Source organism: Netta rufina, assembly GCF_964035555.1.
Source record: "Netta rufina genome assembly, chromosome: 1".
Lineage (NCBI taxonomy): Eukaryota > Metazoa > Chordata > Aves > Anseriformes > Anatidae > Netta > Netta rufina.
Window position 1 is genome coordinate 124,989,869 of NC_140123.1, and position 23,638 is coordinate 125,013,506.

At 46.1% G+C, this 23,638-nt stretch overlaps 3 protein-coding genes across 3 annotated transcripts; 1 reads left to right on the forward strand and 2 right to left on the reverse strand.

Moving 5' to 3' along the window:
* Positions 1 to 115: 115 nt before the first annotated feature.
* PHB2 (prohibitin 2) lies at positions 116 to 6,490 on the reverse strand. Its single transcript, XM_084301911.1, has 9 exons — positions 6,331 to 6,490; positions 6,160 to 6,244; positions 5,970 to 6,049; positions 5,682 to 5,866; positions 3,871 to 4,000; positions 3,289 to 3,392; positions 2,777 to 2,854; positions 1,690 to 1,778; positions 116 to 684 (listed from the first exon to the last, which is right to left on the reverse strand). Exons 1-8 carry the CDS (start codon positions 6,455 to 6,457, stop codon positions 1,698 to 1,700), a joined length of 870 nt encoding a protein of 289 aa, XP_084158037.1. The 5' UTR covers positions 6,458 to 6,490; the 3' UTR covers positions 116 to 684; positions 1,690 to 1,697.
* A 99-nt stretch (positions 6,491 to 6,589) lies between these two features.
* Positions 6,590 to 8,902, forward strand: EMG1 (EMG1 N1-specific pseudouridine methyltransferase). Its single transcript, XM_084292502.1, has 6 exons — positions 6,590 to 6,718; positions 6,802 to 6,903; positions 7,229 to 7,370; positions 7,764 to 7,822; positions 7,976 to 8,125; positions 8,512 to 8,902. Exons 1-6 carry the CDS (start codon positions 6,596 to 6,598, stop codon positions 8,623 to 8,625), a joined length of 690 nt encoding a protein of 229 aa, XP_084148628.1. The 5' UTR covers positions 6,590 to 6,595; the 3' UTR covers positions 8,626 to 8,902.
* Positions 8,903 to 8,999: 97 nt separating this feature from the next.
* LPCAT3 (lysophosphatidylcholine acyltransferase 3) lies at positions 9,000 to 22,324 on the reverse strand. The gene is made up of 13 exons (XM_084292490.1): positions 22,120 to 22,324; positions 14,994 to 15,101; positions 14,763 to 14,869; positions 14,516 to 14,609; positions 14,365 to 14,402; positions 13,157 to 13,335; positions 12,641 to 12,749; positions 11,687 to 11,773; positions 11,148 to 11,314; positions 10,622 to 10,769; positions 9,739 to 9,897; positions 9,500 to 9,626; positions 9,000 to 9,355 (listed from the first exon to the last, which is right to left on the reverse strand). Exons 1-12 carry the CDS (start codon positions 22,232 to 22,234, stop codon positions 9,510 to 9,512), a joined length of 1,428 nt encoding a protein of 475 aa, XP_084148616.1. The 5' UTR covers positions 22,235 to 22,324; the 3' UTR covers positions 9,000 to 9,355; positions 9,500 to 9,509.
* Positions 22,325 to 23,638: the final 1,314 nt, after the last annotated feature.

The following is a 23,638-nucleotide window of genomic DNA, read 5'->3' on the forward strand; positions in this document are numbered from 1 at the left end:
GATGTACCTGCCTAAGAGCTGGTAAGGTGCCTGCAACCAAAGAAGAGCTCTACTCCATTTTCCCCTAATGGAAAATAACCTCTTTTTCGGGAACTAAGCACACTTGCACACAGTATAAATTTTGAGGCTTTTAATTTTTATAAATGTTTGAGAAAATCACTGAGCACACAGTGACAGATATTCCAGCAGTGACAGGCACCCAATGAATGACATTATCCTGAATTCAGTCTTGGGACTGACAGTGAAATAGAAACCAATATTACTAGAAGAAGGTCTCACGCTGATGGCAGAACACCCTCACTTGGCCAAAAAAAAGTAAAAAACTGGTCTAATTTTACCCTACAGAAATCCGCAGATTAATGACAATTAGAGGTGAATTACTATATCTGCATGGGTTAGTACCAGTAAACCCCCTCTGCCCCCTCCCCAGATTTAACTAGCGAGGTGAAGAAGGGATTACAGGTACCTTGTGGTAGAGCCCAGTCCCACAACTGGATCACCACAGATGGAGCTGGGGCATGGGAACTAAATCTAGTTACTGGTTTAACAATTTCAAAGTGAGGGCAAACAATGCCAGTGCAGGAAGTTCAAAGCTCCTCACTCGTATCTTATCTTCTCCTGGTCAGCACCGACGGTTCTAGGAGGCTTCAGTTCTTTCATTTCTTCCCTTGTTTGAGTAGGAGACTGTCACTGAAAGGAAGACAGAAGTGAGTCAGTCCAGGAAGTGCAAAGTCAGACTCTTACTACAGATTTGGGGCTATGGGGTGCCTCACCCAAACAAGTTGTCCAAAAGGACAACTTTAAAGTCCTTTTTTTTCCAAAATCCCTTAGGTCTGCTGGAACACATAAGACAGAATCTGATCAAACAGGGGCAAGGAAGATCAGAGATGCCCCAGGGAAGTAAAAAAGAAGACAGCTCTGATTTCCGTTCTTCATTCTAAGCTTTTAGCTACATCCTATAAACTCAGCTGGCACTCCACTACCCAGTAAACACAGACAGATTAGACCAAAGCCACCAAACCCTGTCCAGCTCTGAAAGCAGGGAATGAGTTTTTCTAGCATGCACTGGAAAGCTTTTAGAGAACAAGAGCATTTTCCAAGAGACCATTGCCCCAGATCAACACAAATTCCTACAAACATCTAACTACTTTCGTTGAGTCTTCTCAGACTCAACACAGACTGCCCTGTACGTGGAAGATAGACCAGAGGACACTCCTCAGGATATTACTTCTGCCTTCCCCACACAAACAGCTCCAATTACTGAGCATCTCCTACTTGATGTAGATGTTTGTGTGGCCCCTGCAAGGAAAGGCTTCAAGCTTCACATCACAAATGGGAACTGAGACAGAGATAGAATAAACTCCTGACAGATGGAAAGGCCCAAGCAACACCCAGGCAAACATCAACACCCTTGTTCCAAGTACTAGCAAAAGGATTAAGAAAAAGTTCAGTGTCTTACCTTCCTCTGTGCCAGGAGATGCAGTAAGGGTCAAGGGGGCAAGGAAAGAAAAAAGAAAAGAAGAGTAAATCAATTAGAGTGGAAAAAAAATAACTTCTGCAGTAAGCAGGACTGCAGCCTACTTGTCTGTCCTCTAGCATCAGGCTCCTCTCAGAGGAAAGATCCTGAGAGAGCTCCAGATGGAAGAGCAGCTTCACAGGTAAGGTGCAGGTAAATCCACCCACAACAACTGTCCCCTTTACCTGGTAAAGCCCTCATCCTGCAGGTTCAGTACCAAGTTATCTGCTGTGAGATACACGCGGTTTTGTGAACCAGCAATCTGAAAAACAGAGGTGGTATAAAGGAGTATAAATACGTAAGGAAAAATAGCATTAAAAAAGAATCTCTCACTCCCTCTACACACAGCAGTCTTGTTTGTATGCACTTAAGATCTTAGTTCCCAAAAACAACAATATAATGTTATAGAATGGCTTGGGTTGGGAGGGACCCCAAATATCATCTGGTTCCAACCCCCCTGCCATGGGCAGGGATGCCACCCACTAGATCAGGTTGCTCAGGGCCTCGTCCAACCTGGTCTTGAACATCTCCAGGGATGGGGCATCCACAGCCTCTCCGGGCAACTTGTTCCAGTGCCTCACCACCCCTTGAGAGAAGAATTTCCTCCTAACCTCTAATCTAAACCTTCCCTCTTTTGGTTTAGAACCATTCCCCCTTGTCCTATCATTATCTGACTGAGCAAAGAGTTGCTCTCCATCTTTTCTGTAAGTCCTCTTTAAGTACTGAAAGCTCTCAGTGAGGTCCCCCCGGAGCTTTCTCTTCCGCAGAGAAGAGGTTCTCATTAGGTTCACATGGGCCCAATGCTCAAAATGTCCAGGTCCCTTTGATGGCATCCCTGCCTTCTGTTGTATTAACTGCATCTCCTGACTTCCTTTCCTTATACTGTCAGACATTTTAACTGAAGTGCTCATATTCTGTCTCCTTATCAGACAGACTTTTGATTCCATGCTTATCTGTCCCCTTTTCTCAGCGTGCAGGAAACCAGGAGCATTTGGTGGCTGCAGCTGGGTGCATGTGATGGGATCTGATTTGTATTTGGCCTTGTCATATGGAAAACACAAACTCCTATCACCATGTGTAAGTGCTGATCACTGCTAACTAAGTCTTTAGCTCTATCTGAACAGAAGAGAGCTTGGCAGGAATAAAGATCAGTACAGGGCAGGTCACATTCACCTTAACTTTGCCCATGTGGCCACTGCACAGGGAGCACAGCAGAATGACTGCAAAAGGAAGATGGATATTCTGTGCCCCACCACTTACCGTCTTTGAAATGTTTTGAGCAGCTCGTATCTTACGTAGCTTGATGTAGCCGGGATTCCTGCTCAGAGCTTCACCGAGGTACAGGAGAGCAAAAGTTAAGGAAAAACCCGCTAAGAGAAGCCCCCTGCATTCAGTAAATTCCTCCTATGCTGTATCAACAAGTATCTTAGAGGAAAAAACTGCAGTTGCTATTCCAGTAACTTGAGCCTCTTGGGTAGGGACTTTGTTGCATTCCTAAATCAAGAACAATAGGGTTATGGCCACATGCAGCCAAAAGAAGTTAAACCTTAACAACAGGGAGTGAAGGCTCAGGGTCTACTCTGCTCTGAGCTGTAACCTCAGACAAATACCATTCCAACCAACTGCAAGGAGAAAAACAAACAACAGAAAACAAATAGCAACCTATTTGAGGCTATCATCTCACCAGTCTGCTAAACATGAACCCAATGCAACAGATTCTCAGGATTGCCAAGCTCACAAGACATCCCACAAAATACCCCAGAGCAGGATATCATCTTAGCAGCTGTAGCTTCCCCTTCAGCCTGAACAATCTTCTGCTTCTGCTCCTGCTTGGCCTTCTCCACCAGGAACTGTGCGCGCTGTGCCTCCTGCTGGGCTACAGAGGGAACAGACAAAAGCATTCAAAGCAGATCCCATCTCCTGAACTCTCCACGAGGGTTCTGTATCTGAGGCCTGGGGAGCTCATGCTTCCAAAAGAACTGATCCCATTCTAGGGATATATATATGCACACACCCTTTTTTTTTTAAAAAAAAAAAGTAAAACCAACAGCAACCAGGCCCTCTAAACATAATCCCCATAGAGTAAAGGGTAGTCACACCCTGAAAAGGAATCCTACAGCTCTGGGAACACAGTCCCACCAATGATCTATTCCACGAGCTACAGCCCAAGGTTTTTTTGATAATACTCGTGAAATAACCTAGTTGGCTCCATTACTAAGCAAGCTGAGATTTGCAATGCTGTAGCTGTATCGATGCAAGAGCAGTGACATACTAACTCAACTTCGCTACCTTGTTTAAAAACTCAATACAAAGGCAAAAGCAACCCAATCTTTCCAGGCCTAAATTGAACTCACCCACTTGCTTAGCTTCCACAGCCGCTGTGTATTCACGACTGAAACTCAGCTCTGTGATAGCCACATCATCAAGGATGAGGCTGAAATCCTTGGCTCTCTCCGTCAGTTCTCGCCTAATGAGCAGAGACACCTGAAACACAAGTATAGCAAAAAGAGTACCACACGCAGGCTGCTTCTCCCTTCCTGTGCACTATAAAACTGAAGCACAACTGCTCTTCGCAGTTCATTCACACTGCACCTGAGAGACATTCCCTAAAACAAAGCTTGAAACATGGACATTAATGCCTGTTCTGTGAATCTGTCACCTCTAAATAACTCTGCACATTCACAGCTATAACGCTTTCAAAGCCAAATCACAGCTTATTTGTAATTATCATTTAACCACACTATACAATTAATATTGGGAAAAAAAACCTTGAAAGTGTTTTTTTTTTCTTTTGTTTTCACATCCTATGCTGTGTAGTTCCATGTTCTCATCCATGATCTGGCAATAAGTATTTCCTTCTCCATCTTGAATTTGTTTGGAATTTGACTATCTCCTTAGATTTTCAGATAGGCTGATAAATCCTGCACGAAATAATGATTTAAATAAAAGTTACTGCTATGGTATCACACCTTTGACCCGTCTAGTATTTGCTTTTATTTTTATTGCAGCTATTTCTAAGCAGAATTCTAAAATGATGACAGAACCCTTTACTGAGTGAACTGCAAGCACGTAACCATGTAAAGTCACTTCATTTTCTTCTGATCGTCAACTACTTCCGTACATATCACTTTACAGTAATGCTGGAAATATGATAAGAATGAAATTCGATTTAGTTTGTTCTGAACTTTCAGAGATACCTATTCTCTGCTTTACTTCACAATATCTAAATCATTTGCAACCAGTTTTTTTTTCTTATTATATTGTCCCTTTCCACTAATTCTCCTTATACAAGACATAAAAAATTAAATAATTTCCTCAATGCAGACCACATGGCAGAGGACAAACCCCTGAAATTAAGGATGAATTCTCACAAGAAAATCCAGACACTCATCTATTCTTTGCTTTTTTTTTTGTTGTGGATCTGAAACAAGTTAAGAGGTGCTTTGTTTCATCTTTCTGCCAACTCATCCTCTTCAGCAGTCTCAAGTAGGATCTCTTCTAAAGCCTTTTAAAAGAAGATCAGCAATTTCTCTCTCCCTCATCTGGAATAGGTGACAGATATTCTCAGAATCCCTGGCAATCAAATTATCAGAACATAAACTTTCAGGTATGGGCTTTTAGAAATTAATTATTCCTATAGTTTTGAACACCCTCTCCTCCAGATAGCCCTCCATGTTTTTCTAAACAGAAATATTTTTTGCTTTTCTGTAGCATTTATCACTTAATGTTTACAACTCTTTTAACTGTTCATCCATTTCTCTCTTCAGATCCTTTCAAAGTGTTTGATTTGCTCTGTAGCTCTTCTGATACCCGTGAAGGACCAGGTAATTTTTTTTAAAGCCAATTTTACTGTCACGCACGTACCACAATGTAAGTCAGCTCTGCCTCCCCCAGTGTTGTGTTATATAGTGCTATATATCATGAATATTTCTATATAGACGCTATATATCATGAATGTGATTTTCTTTGCTGAGGCTGGTGGTACAGCCTTAGTGTTTGTACCAGAGTTGAACTGTAATCAGTAAGTGTTTTTGTGTTCTTTCCGTTTTGGATGCATTTACTACAAAACTTATGTATTTATCCTTATCCTGCTATAACATTGCCAGCATGCAGGGCTTAAATACCCCTTTGCAAGGCGGTCAGAAGCCTGCTCGGGGAGAGTCACCTGAGCTCTCTGTGTGATGAGCTGCGAGGCGTTGAACTTGGCGACCACGCTCTTGAGCACCTCGTTGACGATGGAGGGCAGGACTCGCTCCTCGTAGTCCAGGCCCAGGCGCTGGTACATGCTGGGCAGCTCCGCGGCGTTGGGGCGGGTGAGGACGCGCAGGGAGATGTTCACCATCTGCAGGTCTGGAGAGGAGACGGATGAAGAAGGGAGAGGAGCTGGCGTGCCAGCCTGCAGCACATGGGTGCCACCAGGGCCTCGTGGTGCGCCCTGTGGGGCCATTCTCACCTTTGGAGCCGGTGGGGGAGGAAATCTTGCGCGGCCGGGCTCGGATGTCGTAGATGATGGGGTACTGGAACCAGGGGATCCTGAGGGGGCGAGGGGCGCCCCGTCAGGCGGAGCCGTGCCCGGCGCGGTGCGGTGCGGGGCGTCCCGGGGGGACGGGGGGGGGGGGAGGGAGAAGGGAGCCGTGCCCTACCTGAAGTGCAGCCCCTCGGCCAGGATGGTGTCCTGCTGCACGCCGCCGATGCGGTTGAAGAAGATGGCCCGCTGCCCGCCTTCCACTGCGGGGAGAAGGAGTCACTCGGTCAGTCAGTCAGTGAGGCAGGCGGGCAGCGCGGGGCCGAGGAGCGGGCGGGCACTCACTCACCGATGAAGACGGACTCGCGGACGCCATACGCCAGGGCGCCCGCGCCCAGCAGCAGCTTGAGGGCGGTGCCGACACCGCGCGGCCCGGCCGGCAGCCGCCCCGCCAGGTCCTTCAGGTTCTGCGCCATGGCCGCGCCGGGAAGGACAGCGGAAGGGGCCGCCCCGCTCCCCTCCTCCCCGCCCGGGGCCGCCTCCGGAACCGGCCGCCATCTTGGCGGCGGCAGCCCCGGGGCGGGGACTGCGGGCGAGCGGGGCGGGGACGCAAAATGGCGGCGGCCGGCGGGCCACGAGGGGAGGCGGCCGAGGAGGCTCCGCCGGCGGCCAAGCGGGCGGCGGGGCAGCGGCGGCTGCTGGTGGTGCTGGAGGGGGCGAGCCTGGAGACCGTGAAGGTGAGGGCGGGCGCCGTGCCTCGTCCCGCCGCGCCGGCGGTGCCCGGTGCGTGTCCCTGTGAGCTTTGCCCCCCTCCCCGCAGGTGGGGAAGACGTTCGAGCTGCTCAACTGCGACAAGCACAAGGCCATGCTGCTGAGGAGCGGCCGGGACCCCGCGGGGGTGCGGCCCGACATCACCCACCAGGTACCGAGGGGGAGAGGGGCTGGGGTCTGCTGTGTGCAGCGGGTGGTCTGGGGAGACGGCCCCTGGAGGCTGGGGGGCGGTCTGGGGGCTTGTGGGGGTGAATTTGGCCTTGCTCACTGTGCTAATGTCTAATAACTCCTCTAAGTTTGTGTCTAGAATTATCTTTTTACAGTAGCAATTCCTATAGTTAGATATGGTATTCCTTGCCTCAGCATTACTTCTACGTTCACGTGTTCTAAACCTTAGCTTTTCCAATCTTCCTTTCTTCCCCTTTCTCTAATTCAACTACTACCCTTTATATATGTACATATATATTTTTTTTCAGAGTCTCCTGATGCTCATGGATAGCCCCCTGAATCGGGCCGGTCTCCTGCAGGTTTACATCCATACCCAGAAGAACGTCTTAATCGAGGTCAACCCTCAGACCAGGATCCCAAGAACTTTTGATCGGTTCTGTGGTCTAATGGGTAAGTGATTCAGGCTTTCTAGCCATCATGAAATAATACAGGAAGGTGGTTAGGAATGGAAAAAACATTATGAAGAGTCAAAAAAAAAAAAAAAAAAGCAACAACATGAAAAATGGAAAAGTGAGAGAAGAGGAAGAAAAACACTTTTTTGTGTGAATTTATAGATGCGTATTTCAAATATGCGTTCTTTAACACAGTTGGGAGTTGTCTGCATGGCACTTACTGGCAAAATAACTCCCTGATCAGTGTTTTTGGATCTTATAAAAATAAAATTTGGATCGGGCTACTTCAGAAGACGCGGGGAACTACTTCTCTAGCTGTCATCACTAGGTAGAGTATAGGATTGTTCCAGCCAGAGAACAGGTTGCTTAACTAACGTTCTTCTCTCGTCAGTTCAGTTGCTGCATAAGCTCAGTGTCCGAGCAGCTGATGGGCCTCAGAAGCTGTTGAAGGTAAACACTCCTTGACTGGTTATAGGTAATGGTGCAGTGTTCCTTCTTTGCAGCTAGTAATGCACGTGCTGTAAGTGCATTGTTTATACAGTGAACTTAGAGTCCCTATCACGTAACTTACCCTGCACTCACGAACTTTTCTGTCTTCTCGAGGTGATTAAAAATCCCATCAATGACCATCTCCCTGTGGGCTGTATGAAGATAGGCACCTCTTTTTCAGTTCCAAAGGTGACAGACCTGCGTGAACTGGTTCCTGCAGCGGAGCCAGTAACTATTGTTGTGGGGGCTTTTGCCCATGGTTCGGTACGTACATGTATTCTTTACCTGGGGTTGGAAAAATCTTTGCTACAATAGATTTCAGTGTTACTCTGAGCGTTTTTCCTACTCTATCTTCTGTTTGGGCATTTTTTCCTCGCCCAGTCCTTCTTCTAAGGTAAGCCTGGCAAGAAATTGTCCAACAAAGAAATTGTCTTTTAACACTTGTGACCTTGCTACCTCTGGAGAGAAGGGAAATAGTGAGGGCAAGCAGTTGTCCTGCTGTGCTTTGCTGTGGCTATGTCAAGTCTTGGATGAAGCACAGGCATGCAGGAGTAATGGTGTGCCTCTCTGAGCAATGGAAGTAGATGGGACTAAGTGATAAGATATGGTTTGATATGCAGATAAATATGTACTTTCCTGTTTTCTCCCAGGTCAATGTTGACTATACAGAAAAGATGATTTCTATCAGCAACTATCCTCTCTCTGCTGCCTTGACATGTGCTAAAATTACTACTGCCTTTGAGGAAGTCTGGGGAGTGGTATGAGCTTCTGCCTCGTCTGCTGTCATGGTGGACTACTCTACAGTGACTCCAGATTTTGGAGAGGCTTTTTTACTTCTGTGTGGGCCTGGTGCAACTTCGGACTCCGGGAAGGGAAAAGGCTTCAATTTTGTCCTTGCAGCTTCTGGAACAACGTGACTTTAAATCGACTGCCCTAGCAACCCTTTTTCCTCCCTATTAAAGGTAACTTTTGATAAGAGTGTTTGTGTACTGTACTTCATGTTTCATAAATAGGCTGGATTTGCCTACAGCAGGGGCCCAGCCCAAATTCCTGATGGACCTGCAGCTCTTGCTCTGCAGCACATGACAGTTTTTAACTCCCGCACTGATGTACCCAAGAGGAAAGGAGCTGAAGCGGATTTGAAAAAAAAAAAGAACAGGAGCAACTTTTATCTTGGATGACAAACGTAGAAAAGTCAGAAGGTGGCTCCATTCCAATATAGTGCCTGCGCTGAGTGTCTTACAATCATCTGATATCAGCAGGGAGACAAGAGTGTCCACTGGAGGGCGGCAGAGAGATAAGGCAACATACAGAAGGTGGAGGTTCTGGAACGAGACCGACTCCAATCCCCTCCTTTTGGGTCTCTGACCCTGTGCTTTCTCTTTCCCCCTCCTCGCGTTGAAAAAAGTTATACTTCAACACAGCAAACTTGGCAGGTGATGCTTTGCTTCTGGAGTGTTAAATTAACTCCTACAAATGCACAGGTGGTACAATCTGAAAGAGAAAAAGCTATTAGAGTTGTTTCATTCGTTCTTACATTCCCCTTTCACCTGGGGCTGCAACACTGCTGCACCACTTCACCTCCTAGTCTAAGTGTGGGATTCCTACCACATGTCCCTAAACATAGGATAGCCTTACCTTTTGGCTGTTACTCTGCTTTTTTTAGCTTTTCTTTTCGTGGCACAATTAACTTGCGAATATAAGGCAACACCAATAATAAGGTGAAGAACAACACGTGGCCAAGGAAATAAATAGACCTGTACACCTGTAAAGAGAGAGGCACGGTTGAGAATCAGCAAGCAGAGCTGAACTAAGAATAAGAACAGCAAGGAAAACGGGTTGGTTGCGTGGATTGTCTGTTTATAGCTAGTAAATACCTTCATCCATTTGTCCCATGTAAAAAGGCAAAATGGCACCAGAGAGTAACCCATGAACATCCAGTGGTTAGCCTGTTGTAGCACGTAGAAAATAGGCTGCAAGGCAGTGATGGAGGCCAAAGTGCTTAAGGGAGGGCTGTCCCGAACGAGGTTGATGACCTAATTTAAAAGGAGAAAAAAAGAAAGCTTTTTCTCAGTTGGATGTCCTATGGGTGTATGTGTGCTCTGCAGCCAAAGCATCCACCTAGCTGTGTTAAATTAATCTTAGTGAACAGTCAGTCTAAAAAAGTAATTAAGTAGTAACCTGCTTCAAGCTTTAATCAGAAAAAAGCCTGGATATCAAGAAAAGGTTCTTCAGAGAGGGTGACTGGGCACTGGAACAGGCTCCCTGGGGAAGCAGTCACGGTACTGAGCCTGACGGAGCTCAAGGAGCATTTGCACAGTGCTCTCGGACCCATGATTTTATTGGGTGGTCGTTTGGGGACCCCGGAGTTGGACTCCATGATCCTTGCGGGTCCCTTCCAACTCGGATATTCTATGAAAAGGATTTAAATATAGAATATCATTCTCTCACTAGCGGGAGATCTAGTGGAGGTATTTGGCTCGTGTGCTTGTCTTCCAACCTTCCCAGCTGCCAAGCACTGCCGTTGCCCTCTACTCATATGCCAAGTTCTCCACTTTTACCGTAGAAGCTGACAGGAGACTTACAACTTGCCCATACAGAAGCCAGCGACCTACTGATCCCTCAAGAACAGAACAGTACTGCTCGTGAACACCGATTTCAGAGTGAGCAGACATTAAAGCCTTCAGTGGGGTAGTTTCCAGACTCGAGGGAAAAGGCTAACGCAGGTGACCCCCTTCTGGTAGGTCCGACAAAGCGCACCTGTCTTTCGACGATGACTATGAGCAGCTCCATTTGGAAGCACACCAGGTAGCCAGAGTGCAGCCCATGCCAAATGGCCAGGAAGAACAGGGCCAGTGCCTGTGACAGCAGTTTGTTCCCCAGGAACTTCAGACGCTTGAAGATGTAGCTAGAGCAGAGAAGAAACAAACAAGAGAGTGCTGCTGGTTTATTGTCTGCCCTTCCCTCACCGTGTCAGAGATGCAAGGCCCAGGGGCCCATACACCTTTGCATATATCCCTGTGGTCTCACTGTAGTTCCATTCTACACTCTGCCCTCCTGCTTCTACCATCTTCAACTTCCTGCCTATGTTAAGGAACTGCCCTTTTAGATTGGATCAAAAAAATCGATCCAACACAGTAGCCTGTTTCAAACAGGACAGCAGCCAGTAGCAAAATGTGGAAGGCATAGTGTAAGAACTGAAAAACAGCACCTACTACTCCCTTCTCAGCCTAGGACCTTGGTTCTCTGGACACAGACGTGACTGACACAAGTTTCTCCTGCTCACCGGGCCACCCAAGCGTTGGTGTTGATGTTGAAAGAAGCAATGGTCCCCGTGAACAAAGGTGTTGTCTCATACAGCCAGACCTTCATGTTGGCACAGGCATCCCACATAGGCTTTCCGTTCTGGTCCTTGCCATTGTACCCCAGGCCCACAAGGATGCAGACACCCTCCTACAAAAAAAGACACAGAAGAAAGATGAGGAAAAAATATATTTTTTTTTGGGGGGGGGAAGTTCTGACTCTGTGCTCAGTGGAGAGTGCCACTGCAGATGGAGAAAATGAATTAAAAGCCTGATGCCTGCTGTAAGTTGCTAACTTACAGCAACTACACTGATGTGAGCAACTTGATCTAGTGAAAGATGTCCCCGTGCATTGCAGGGGCTTTGCAACTAGATATTTAAATGTCCCTTCCAACCAAAACCATTCTGTGATCTGCACTCATCTCTAGATATTTGGACTACTTCCATTCCAAGACCACACCATGTAGGCTGCAAAGACACTGCATCTGTTTGTTTGTCTTATTTCTGGAAAGACTTGACTCACCGTAACAAGCCAGCAGGTTACATATTTGTAGAGTATAATTTTTCCCCAGATCAATATGTAGCCACAACGGAACCAGAAAGGCTTCTCCTGCAGGAATAAGAGTGAAACAAAGTAAGTGAGTTTACCGGCTATAATGAGACAGGGTAGATGAGATCTCAACACTGTTTTTCATTTTAATCTGATCTATATGTTGAGACTACTATAATGACTGGACTGCCAGGCTACTGGATTGTGTGGATTCATATATGATTTTATTTTCTTTGATAGTATTTGGCTGTACTGAAATAAATACTTCAGGAATACTCCGGGATTAGCATAATTATTGCTGGCATTGATACCCTCATTTATTCACACTGACATAGAAAACAGATAATCTGCAGGCAGGAATTGCTTGTTAGTTTTTAAAGAACCTCAAAGATTTTGGTAAGTTTCTAATTCAAATATGTCAATCTGCAGAATGTGCTGCTGCAAAATAACACTGTTGAGAAAAACAAATCTAGTTGTTCGTTTAAAGCTGATCTGTGCTCAAGGGTAGTTCGCATTACCAAGTCTACAAGATGAATCTCCACCTTCAATTTTTAAAATGCCTTGCAAGTTACTCTGCCAGAGTTCTTTGCATGTAATTGTTAAACAGATGGTTATTAAAAAGTGACAAAATATGTATGTTATGATTCCAAAAACAACTGTAACATCTAAGATGAATTTTCTATTTGTAAAAGTTTTCATTTGGTTCAGTTCATCATGACACACTCCTGTTCTGCATCAAATTGAATTTATAGGACAGGCAGCAAAGCCAAATCAGTTGTGGGAAGGCATAGCACTAGCTGCTGGCTTATCTCCTTTTTAAATTGAAGCAAACCTAAAAAAATAATTCCTTCCTCTACTTTTGTAGATCTAGTGCCCTCGCAAGAAGTAGAAACTTCCACATGCCAGAACTGTCAAATATATACATACCATGTAATCATCTGAGATGAGGTATTCATCAGAGATGTACGGGCTTGACAAAGTATAGGTCACTAGAAAGAAGAGACCCAAACTGAGGCGCTTGAGAGCAGGTACAAAACTGAGAAAGAAAAATATGAAGGTCAAAGAAAAGCCCTGGAAAGAGACCTTCAAACTCATAATTTGAATAACAGAAGTGGAGATGAGGAGTTTGGGGAGATAGTGATAGGGAGTCACCATTTTCCACTGCAGCAGGTGCCTCCATCTGAAAGATGGGATGCTAATATTGCCAGGTCAGGACTGAGTCTGTACTAAACATGTCAAATGGTTGTTGACATACGCGCTGGAACAACGCTAGGACATTATGCAGAGTTTATGAGCAACTTTTGAATGACTGCATTCTCTCATAAATCAGTTTTGGTCACAGTACTTCAGTCCAGATAAGAAGGCACTCTGCTGCAGGGAGCGCATGGGGGATTCAGCGTTCTGGGATCTTAGGAAAGCGAGGGACTAAGTGGCTCTCATTACCTATTGGGTCTCTGGCCTTGAACGTCAGTCATCTCACCCCTTGCCAGTTTCTGATAGTCTGTCATGGAGAACTGAGGTCCCACCATGAAGGCACCATAGAAATAGGAGAATCCTGAGACTTCCAACAAGGTAGGAACTCCCCGGACAGCAAATCGCCGCTGCTCAGGGGTCAGGAACTCCTGCACCAAAGTGAGTGGCATTAACATCATCCTAGGGGATCTCATACTAGCTCTGGATGTTACGTTCTCAGCCTAAATTCTTATTTCCCATGTATATGGCTTTGTACTTCATTGTTCATTCCCCTCCCCACCCCTCTCTACTCTCAGCCCCCTCTAATTACCAAGATCCAATAGTTGAGACCAGTTGCACACATCTTTATTCCCCTAAAAGCTCAAAACAAGGGAAAGATCTATTAACATGCATCCCCACCTGCACAGCAGACATAGTAAAAACACTGTAAAACCCCTTTTCTAGTCCCTTACTGAAATGTCACGTACCAAGACCTTACTGTCCTACAGTTCCTACCTCTTGATGCAAGAATTCATTGCCATTAACTATTTGAAACTTCAGCTTAGGAGATTTTCAGATGCAGTGACTGCATGGATGCTGAACACTGGGTCAGGCTCCAAACAGAAGGTGGGCAGCACAAATACTTGAAGTAGCACTGAGAAACTGTAGCAAGTGTTCTGTCCTTTCGCACACCTTGTGCTGTGTGACTTCTCTCACCGTTTCATCTGCCCTAGTAATAGGGTCCTAACACATGGTAAAGAGTAACCATCCACAAGGATGTGATATGACTAGACGAAAGGAAGATGGAAACTGAAATCTACTGCTGATGCTCTGCAAGTTAAAGGAATACTACCCACAAGACAGAGCACTAGGGATCAGGGATCTAAAGCAAGGGATATGGAAGGAGGCGATGGTGGGGAATTTGGAAGGGGGCAGAATAATATTCTGACACAATTCAGTGCTGAAGCAATTTTTGTCCATCTGTAATCACTACTCCCTCTGTTCCAAATTGTCTCTTTCCACTCTGGAATTCAGTGCCCTCAGATACTCACAGATGCTCTCCCTCTCAGCTATGGCTTTTACCAAACAATGGATACAGCTTAATAACTAATAACCTTTAAACCTGATTTTCTGACCTCTACACCATTGGAACAGCAAAGAAGAAGGAAGGAGTGAAGGAGAAATGGTGTTTTACTCACCAGGTCTTTTCCTCCATCATAGTAATCGATGGCCAGACCTGGAGGCAAGAAACAACCATTTGAAGACCTATGATGGGCTGAGCAAGCAGCCCTCTTTTACCTGAGCCATGGCTTGCACAGTCTAAAAGATAGGACGGAGGTACCAACTCACCGATCAATTTGAGAGTCAAGACACAGTGTGGCATTGTCCACTTGATGTCGTAATGCTCTGTGGCTGTGAAGTAATATCCAGCCATAAGGTATGTCTGAAAGAAACCATTGTTTGTGTTACTTAAACTAATTCCTCCAGCTGTTTTTGATCTGTCCCCACTTTTCCGCCCACATTCACTACTGGGAAGCCCAAAACTGAACAGCAGGCTCTTCTCTACAAACTGATACAGCAAGAAAGGGAATTTTACCATCTGAAAGAGGAACGTGGTGAAGACAGCAGTGATTGTGCGGCCCATAAGCCTCAGGATGAGGAACTGGATTAGAACACACAGCAGGGAATGAAAGAACTGCATCCCTGTGAAGAGAGAGAGAAAGCGAGTGAGAGGGATGAGGCAGGAATGACGTTTCCCCATTACAAGTCCTCCCAAACTGCAGCCAGCCCTGGGACAGGTCGCTCTCTCTTCCCAAGCTCATCTTACCAAAATTGAAGTACGCAATTGAGAGTCCTGTCAACGCATTGTAGAGATGAATGAGGTAGGTCTCCTTCTGGAAGAGGAAATAGCGCTGGAACAAGGCAAAAGGATACCCTGAGGAGAAGGGGGAAAAAGAAGGAAGAGTTATAAGTTAGTGTAGACAAGCAGTGGTGTTTGTAATGGTCCAGATTATAATTTTGCTGAACATGCTATTAAGAACATGTACTTTACATAGATACATCATCAATAAAGGTCACGGTATACATTCCTGATACTTTATTTCCCTCTCAGGGGATAAATGCCAGATGACTTACTCTTACAGAATACTTCAACAGGAACATTATTATATCACAGTTGATGTTGAAGTGTACGAAATTCCAGGATTAGTGAATACATGAGGATGGGTAATGCTGAAACACATGAATCAGACTTCAGTGGACTACTCTGACTCATTTCCAAATTCACAGTGACTATGGTAAAGAGACAGATTGAAAAAAAAAAAAAGAAAAAGGAAGAAGAAGGAAGGAAATGTTATAGTTTAGAACATCACACTGTCCTGCAAAATTCAACCCCTGCTTCCCCTCAATGAGCTGAGTAACTTTAATCCCAGTGTTCCCCAACTGACTTCCAGTACTATATTCTATTTTTTTTTCTGACTCTCCAACTTCAGATTTGCATCTGATTTGTTAAGTACTAGGCACACGAAGCTGTAACTAAAATCCACTTGGACTGTGCATGTAGCACTTTGAAAAAATCAGAAGCATTTCATAGCAAGCAGCAAAGTGGAAGGAGGTTTTTTTCCTTGCATTTTCTGCACGTTAGATCCTGACCCAGTTTAGGAATGCCTACGGATTATTCATCTGTGGCTCCAGAGAGAAGTAAACATTTGTGAAGCACTCTGGTAGGATGGCGACAAGGGCCCCACAGAATCCCATAAGTAAATTAAATTCTGTTGTCTTAAGGGTTTAGGTGAGGTTCACAAAGCATGCAATAAACATTGCCACATATTAGACAATAAGTACATTATGTTTTCATACGTATTGATGCAGCAAGTGTTGTCCATCTCCTGAGTATCTGAAGTCTAATCATGCAATTGCTGTTTTTAAAGGCGTATGCATAAGGGAGCTGGATTGGAATAGCAGAAGCAACCTTAATTCTGGCATTTCATGGCTCAGGATTGCTTTATTTTGCAAGCTTGTGTTCAACAAAATAAAATCCATCCTACCAAAAAAAATAAAAGGAGTGACCTTGCACAACAGTGGCACCCACACTGCTTATTAGCCCAGCTGAAGTGTGTAACCATGGGCAGCTGTCTGCTACCTGAACTAATGGGGTAATAGTAGCAGTAGGTAGTCCTGCTTTATATGCAGCAATAATAAAAGGTGATGAAATGCAGGCTTTGCTGAGCAGCGTTTGATGGATGGAAGCTTTCCAATAGGCAAGGCCACAACTAGTCATTACTATAAGAGGAAAAGAGAAACTCTGTCATGCTATGTCAAGTGTATGTATTGCAGCCTGTCAGTGCTAATGGGCTGGCAGGTGGGAACTAGAGACGTTTTATGGTCCTTCCCTTCTGTCCCAAATCCACTGGGAGGGAATTACAGCGTTTGGGACTTTTGGGCTCCCTTCTAGATCCTAGAGGGCAGCGTGCCCTACCAAGCCCAAATGTATACCTGTTTCTTCCTGAAATGAAACTGCTTTTCCCCATTTCCTCAGCCTCTTGCCGTCTCTCTTTCGGTCCTCCTTTCCTCCTTGTTTCTGTTCCTTCCTCCTTTTGTGTCCTGCACCAGTTTCCACTCCGCAGACTCTTTATCGGGCTGAATGACTGTCCAGCCTCCACATTCCACAACTCTTTGCCCACAGACCCTGGCAACCTTGCTCCTGGATGCTCATTCAGTCTTGCTCTTCCCTTCTGCACAAACAGCTCCAATTTCCCATGCCTTACCCAGAGCTTCCTTTTCCCTTCTTGTATTTTTTTCCCCATTTCCCCGCCTCTCTAGACTCCTGCTCTTAGTACGTGTTTCTTTTCTCACCTCTTTCACCCCTTATTGCCATGTCCCAGGGTGACCAGCTATTTTTGTCCCGCTCCAGCCCTGACTCCCCTCCACCACGGCATTCACCCTTCAGCACTAGTCGGAGGCACGCTCCTCCACGATCCCTGAATGCCAGCTGAGGAGGACAGAGGTAATCATCAAAGAGTTGATCACGTAGGCTCTCTGGGATGCAAGAGTAATTCAAGCAACTACAACAATTCGCATGATTAAAAAAGGATAAGGTATTGCCTATCAGCCTCATACTCAGAAGCACATAGGTAGAGAGTCTTCTTCCTCATTTCAATCTTCCTGGGACAGATACTGGTTGAAATCTAATAAATATATTAAAAACTGCCCACAGCTTTGTACAATGGAAAGTGGTAAAAAAAATAAATTAAGCAGCATTACCATTGCTTTAGATTGAAAGTTAAAATACTGAAGTTTACAGTGGAAAAATGTTTTCCCCTTTTGAGCAAAGAGGGAGAAAAATCACAGCAGAAATACAGACAAAGTACAATTTATGGCTGTTCGCTGACACATGGTTTTAAAGTGTTTTCTCTCTCAAAAATCAGTGCAACCTGGCTAAATGTTCAATTTTCATTAGAAAAAGTGTTTTTGTGGGGCTCCACCCATTTCTATAGACAGAATTAAACACTGTAACATACCTCCAGTTTCTAAAAGCCAGAAATGTTATCCATTTTTCCTCATCCTCAACTAGTGTTCCTACTATTTAGAACAAGCAAGCAAACAAAGCACAGACTATCTCACTTGTCACGCCTACCTCTCTTTAACTCCACATAGGAAATCATATCATGGTTTGAGTAATGTTGTTCCAAAGAAAAAAAAAAAACAAAATTACAGGCCCTTGGAAATGGAGAGCTCCTGATATGCACAGGAGATAGGTTTTAAGAAAGCTACACACTTAAAGCTCAGTCTTGGGCTACATGGGTGCTGTTCCAGGTCAAAAGTCACCAGGTCAGCCCACATTCTTCTGATAACCAGCAGCCTGCTGGTACTCTGGACTTTGCAGCTTTGCTGCACGTGGATCATTTTCTCAGTTTTACAGCAGCACCAGTTCCACGCTGCAGCTACAAACTTTAACTCACACGTGGCAGTGGGTACTGAGCATCAATGGACACTCCACTGCGGTCCGTGTATTTCGGAGCACTCCCAAACCAGCCACTAAATAATTAGCTATTCTCACTGATACAATGGCATATTCCCTCCCCACCACAGCATCCTTCAAAGAGCATGAATTAGCACAGGAAAAGCCAGAAAGCTGTTTTTGAAGCTGCCGCTGCCATGTGGAAAGCTTGCTGTCAGATATGTCAGAGTCAGGACGCCACGCAGCTTTTCTTTCACCCTTCAGAAACAACAGGAACAGAATCCCTGCTCCTTGCTCTCGAGAGATCCCGCGTACCAGCTCCCAGTCTGCCAAATTCATTGTTCACAGCTTTTTTTGGGCAGAGATGACTGAGGCAGGAAACCAGCTGGAACACACTCCTGGAGAAAACAGAAGGTGACCTTCTGGTCCAAGGTAGTTCTCCTTTTCTGTGCAACATGAGGTTGAAAAGCTGCCTGCACAGAGCCGATTTTTGCCTCCAGATAGACTTTTTATAGCAGAGAATTAGCAATTGATGCAAGTGTGACAAGTTAGCCAAGACATGCCTTTGATGATAAACTCCTCTTTTCTTTCTTGCTTTCTTTTTATTAAAAATAAAAGGAACAAGAGGACAATCTATGGTTAAGAGAACCCTGGAGCTGGCAGCTTCTTTGCCACAGGCATTTGGGAAAATAATGGATTGCTGCACAACGTCCAGGTTATCTACAAATACAATTGAGCAAACAAAGTAAACCATCAAGAGGGAGGACTAATTGTAAGCAAGAACAGCATCGTTAAGTTTGTTGTGTTGTAGAATATGTGATTAAGATGCCTGTCTTTTTTTTTTCCAGAAATAAAGCTGCCAATGAGAAAACCAGAAACATTTTTTTTCCTGTTCCTTTTATTTCCCTTTTTCTATATGGTCAGTCCTAACTCCATTTCATCTTCAAGACTTTAGATGATACTTTTTTTTTTTTTCTCCACTTTTTCCCCTTTGCTGATCAGTTAACTCCACTTAATTAAAATCTACCAGATGAATTGTCTTCCTTCTAGTTTTAGTACTCTTATAATAAAATGAAGGGGACAACGTGGAAAAAAGGCATGTTCAAATGTAAGCCTTCCCTAGTATTTTGACTTCAGAGGTGTTCTCTTTTTTCTGTCTATAATACTGCAAAAATCACACATCTTGCTCAACAACGAGTGCATTTTCATGAGTAGTTTAATTCAGCACTGGAGCATACTTTTGACATCCACTCGTGGCGCTTTAGTGTGTACACAGCAGAACCACCACTAATTATGTGAATGGGATTCCTTTATAGTGAAACCGAACTGAAAAGGCAGCACAAGGGTACAGTCTCACAGAGTACCTTTTAGCACCCATGGTGGGACGGTGCTGGCTTGTACATGTTGAAACTAGCTGTTTGCTTCCCCTTCAATAAGGTTCTTGTTTGGTTGACCAGCTGGGGACTTGATTTGGGATACGTTATATCAATTACGAATGACCCACAGAAATTTCAGCACGCCTAAAAATCTTCAAAATGCAGAGAGCAGGTGGAAGCAGAGGATGTCAAAAATTGGTGAGGTGGAAGATGAGGAGATCAGACCCAGTTGCAAGCAAAGCTGCTAATTTCTGGCACCTGTAGAAAAAAAAAATCTTCATTTCTGCAGGTCACTGCTACGTGTGTAGATTAGGAAACCTTTCCCCAGCGCTGTTCTTGGCAGGTCTGGGTTGATCAGCAGGTCAGTTCTGGTTCGGGATTGCAAACAGTGTGTTGGCCCCCCTCCATAGGAGGCAGCAGAACGTGCCAGGTAGCTTGCAAGATGCTGTGTGGTTGTACGGCCAGACCTGCACCTTTAATTCTTTGGGACTGTACTTTTATTTTTTTTTAATACAGTTTTTATACTCTAAATCTGAAATTTGTTTTTAATCCTGTACAGCCTAAATAACAGACCCCATTTTAGTTTTAGTCTTTGTTTCAAAGGTGTATGATGTAAAAAAGGTGCCTCTGATTTAAATACGGTGCTTTGACTAAAATCCCCATAGTTTACTCAGCACTATGCTGTTACAATCTCTATTTCCCTACTGAGAAAGCGTCCTGCCCTGTAGGGCTACCCAAATTTTTGTTCTCTTTTGCTCTTCCTTCCCCCTTCTCATTCTGTCCTGTCTTTATTATTTATTTTTTTAATTTTTTCCTCAATAGGTATAGATTTTTAACAGTTTTAAATGACATCTTTTGGCTATTTCAGATCACACCTAACTGAACACTCTTACTGTGAATCAAGAGAGTCCATGCAGAATATTTTTTCAATGATAATTCAGCATTCTCTGAAAATTAACGTAAGAAGTTGCAAAGTCCTTTGCAAATCTGCAAAGTATTAGTTGCAGGCAATAAAAATAACTTTCTTCCCGAATCCGTGAACACACCTGAAATGGAGGAAGTCCAGAAAAAGCAGAGCTTTGCCTGTTCTAACACAATTTCCAGCTTCTTGAAATGCATTTCAAATGCATGACCCCTCCTATGAAGTGGTCATCAGTGCCAGTTTCATTACCGAGAGGCTTAAAACCATAAGTCACAATAAAAGGGCTGTAAGCTAAGCTGCAATGAAATTGGCATTAAAAGAAAGGCTCGTGACAGGTTCAGGAACTCTTCTCACTCTCACGTTGCTCTAGAGTGGTGCTTGGCACTCTGAGTATAATAGTGTAATGCTTTACTACCTACCCATTAAGTGGGAAAGCTGGAGCCGGTCCTCTCTGCCTGGCTGCCTACCTGAATTGCATGAGTACAAAACCATGGGCTAGGCTGTTTTGCATGCCCGTAAGCCTTCTGTCTGAAGTTATGTCTTCTCCTGAATGCAATTATGAGACACTGAGGCAGGGAGAAAGGAGAGGGAAACATGCAACTCTAGCCCCTTGCTTGGTAAACGCCTTGGGTACGCAGGGAAAAAGAGATGCGAGTGTGCTCCCAGCTCCCGATCCCAAGACTTAATGCAAATGATAAGGACTCACTGAGACTTGATGCAACTGTGCATGGAACGCTTCCAGGGATGCCCACAAATCTTGGGCTCAATCTACTGACTGCAGTGGGCATCTCTTCTTACCATTAAGATGGTAATTACTGCTGTTCGTTTCAAAGCAGTGAGAGATTTTGTTTACCCACAGGACACCAAGCAGAAAACAGAGCCCCCTGATGTCACATTCCAGCTAACTGCTTCCAAAAGGGAGAAGAAACTGAGAACACGTTCAGGGCACCTGCTACAAATGTGTGTCTACAGCGTGTGTCTGAATATACACACACACACTTCCCAACACCTTTTCTGCATCTGTTCTCGTTAGACTAGTCCCTTGTTTGGTTGGCTAGCCTGGTAGTAACCCATCTGCTTTTTCTGGTTTAGGTTTCTGCCAGGCAAGTAAACTGAATCAGCTCGTAATTAAAGTGCCAGAGACAGATGTGGAGAGCTGCTACATTAACTCACGCTGACCTAGATGCATGTCCTATATGCGTTTCCTTTACTTTATTTAAAAAAAAAAAAAAAAGATGTTTGGTTTAACTAAAGCCTGAGTTGAGTTCAGTCTGTTGTACCTACCGTCGATGTGAAGAATGTTACAGCTCATTTACACAGTTAATTAAATTAAAGCCTAGACGAGCGTGCTCCAGACCACGGCTATGAAGCGGAATGACTTTTCCTTCAGAACGTGCACTTTTCGTTAGCCCAAAACACTTCATTTAGACAGCCCATAGGCTCACGGACAGCCTTTAGGCTCGGAGCAGAGCCCTCCCTGCCCTCCCCCTGGCTGCCTACCCCATTTATCACCCTTTTCCTGCAGCCCTTCCCGCGGCACCCCCAGAGAGGCACCCACCCCCCCCCGAGGGGCCGTTCCAGCAGCCCTAACGCCCTCCCCACCAGCCCCAACGCCCCCCCAGGACCCCCCCAGGACCCCCCCAGGACCCCCAGCCCCCCGCTGCCGGCCCCGCCGCCCCCCGCAGGCCGCCCTCACCCATGAGGATGGAGAGGATGAGGCGCAGCGCCTGCTCCGACGAGCCCAGGGCCTCCGCCAGCTGGGCCAGGCCGCAGCCCGAGCCCGAGCCCGAGCCCGACCCCGCGGCCGCCATGTTGCCGCCCCGCCGGCCGCCCCGCCGGCCGCTCGCGCCTGGAACCCGGCAGCCGCGGCCCCGCGGCCCCCGCACACCGCTCCCGGCTGCCGCTCGCCGCCCATTGGCTGAGCCCCGCGCGGCCACGCCCCCGCGGCGCGCGGCGATTGGCCGGCCCCTGGAGGAGGGGCGGGGCGCCGCGCTCACTAAGGCAAAGGTTACCCCGCGGGGGGGAGGCGCCGCGGGGATGTCCCCGCGCCGGGCGGGGATTGGGCGGTGAGGGTGAGGGGGCGGGGCCCGGCCCGCGGAGGGCGGGGCAGGAGGGGCGGGGAGCGGCTCCCCATTGGCTGCGACGGGACAGGAGAGAGCAGGGCGGGGGAGGGGGCGGGGCGAGGGGGCCGCGGGGTTACTGGCGGGCACGCGGCGCGAGACAAACGGTCCTGAAAGGGGGGGGGGAGCGGGCACCATGACAGGGGTCGTGACAGGGACCGTGACAGGGACCGTGACAGGGACAGGCGCGTTGTCGCCTGTCAGGGGATAAGCCTGGCTCCTCGCCAGGCCCGGCTGGGAAAGGGAGCAACAGGCGACGTGCTCCTGTGCTTTGTGGGGCAGGCTGAACGCCTCCTCACCCATCGTATGTCGTGTGCTCCCGTCATATCACGTCATATCTTATCACATCACGTCATATCACGTCATATCACATCATATCACGTCATATCATATCACGTCATATCATATCATGTGCTCCAGCCCCCCAACTGCTTCACCAGTCCTCCGCTGGGCGGTGGCCAGTTTGCTCCCAGCAGAGCCCATAATAGGCACAGCCACCCAGATACCGCTTTATCAGCGCCACATGGAAGGGAATAATCATTTGGCTCCACCTGTTTCACCAGGGTATCGCTTTAAACAATATATATTCCCCCCCTCCTCGTGTCTTCCTTTCTCTGCACCATAGCGGCAAAGGCAGAGACGCAGAAGAGGAAGAAGAAATGGTATTGAAAGGAAGCAATTTGCCCCAAACAACGGGCGGTACAGCAGAAGTTAGTGGGAGTGCGGAAACTAGCCTAGATAAGGAGAGCAAAGGGTGAAGTAATGGTTTAACAGAAACCTCACACAGCTCAAGAAAAAATAATGCTGTGGGCCTGAGATGAAAGACATGATATCTTACAAACAAGGAACTTAAAAGCATAAGGAACTTAGAGCCAGACTCCCTTCAGACGTCCACAGTGAAACTGAGAGATGCAATGCCTTCAAACTACCACAAGGGAAATTTTGTTTGGACTGAAGAGTGGTTCACCAGGGGAACAGGTGCTTAGAGAGATTGGGAAATTTTCAGCCTTGGAGAAGTACAGAAGACACCTCAACAAGTCCCAGAGGCAGACAGAAGGTGAGAAAAATGGAATTGAAAAGTAGTCGCTGCAGTAA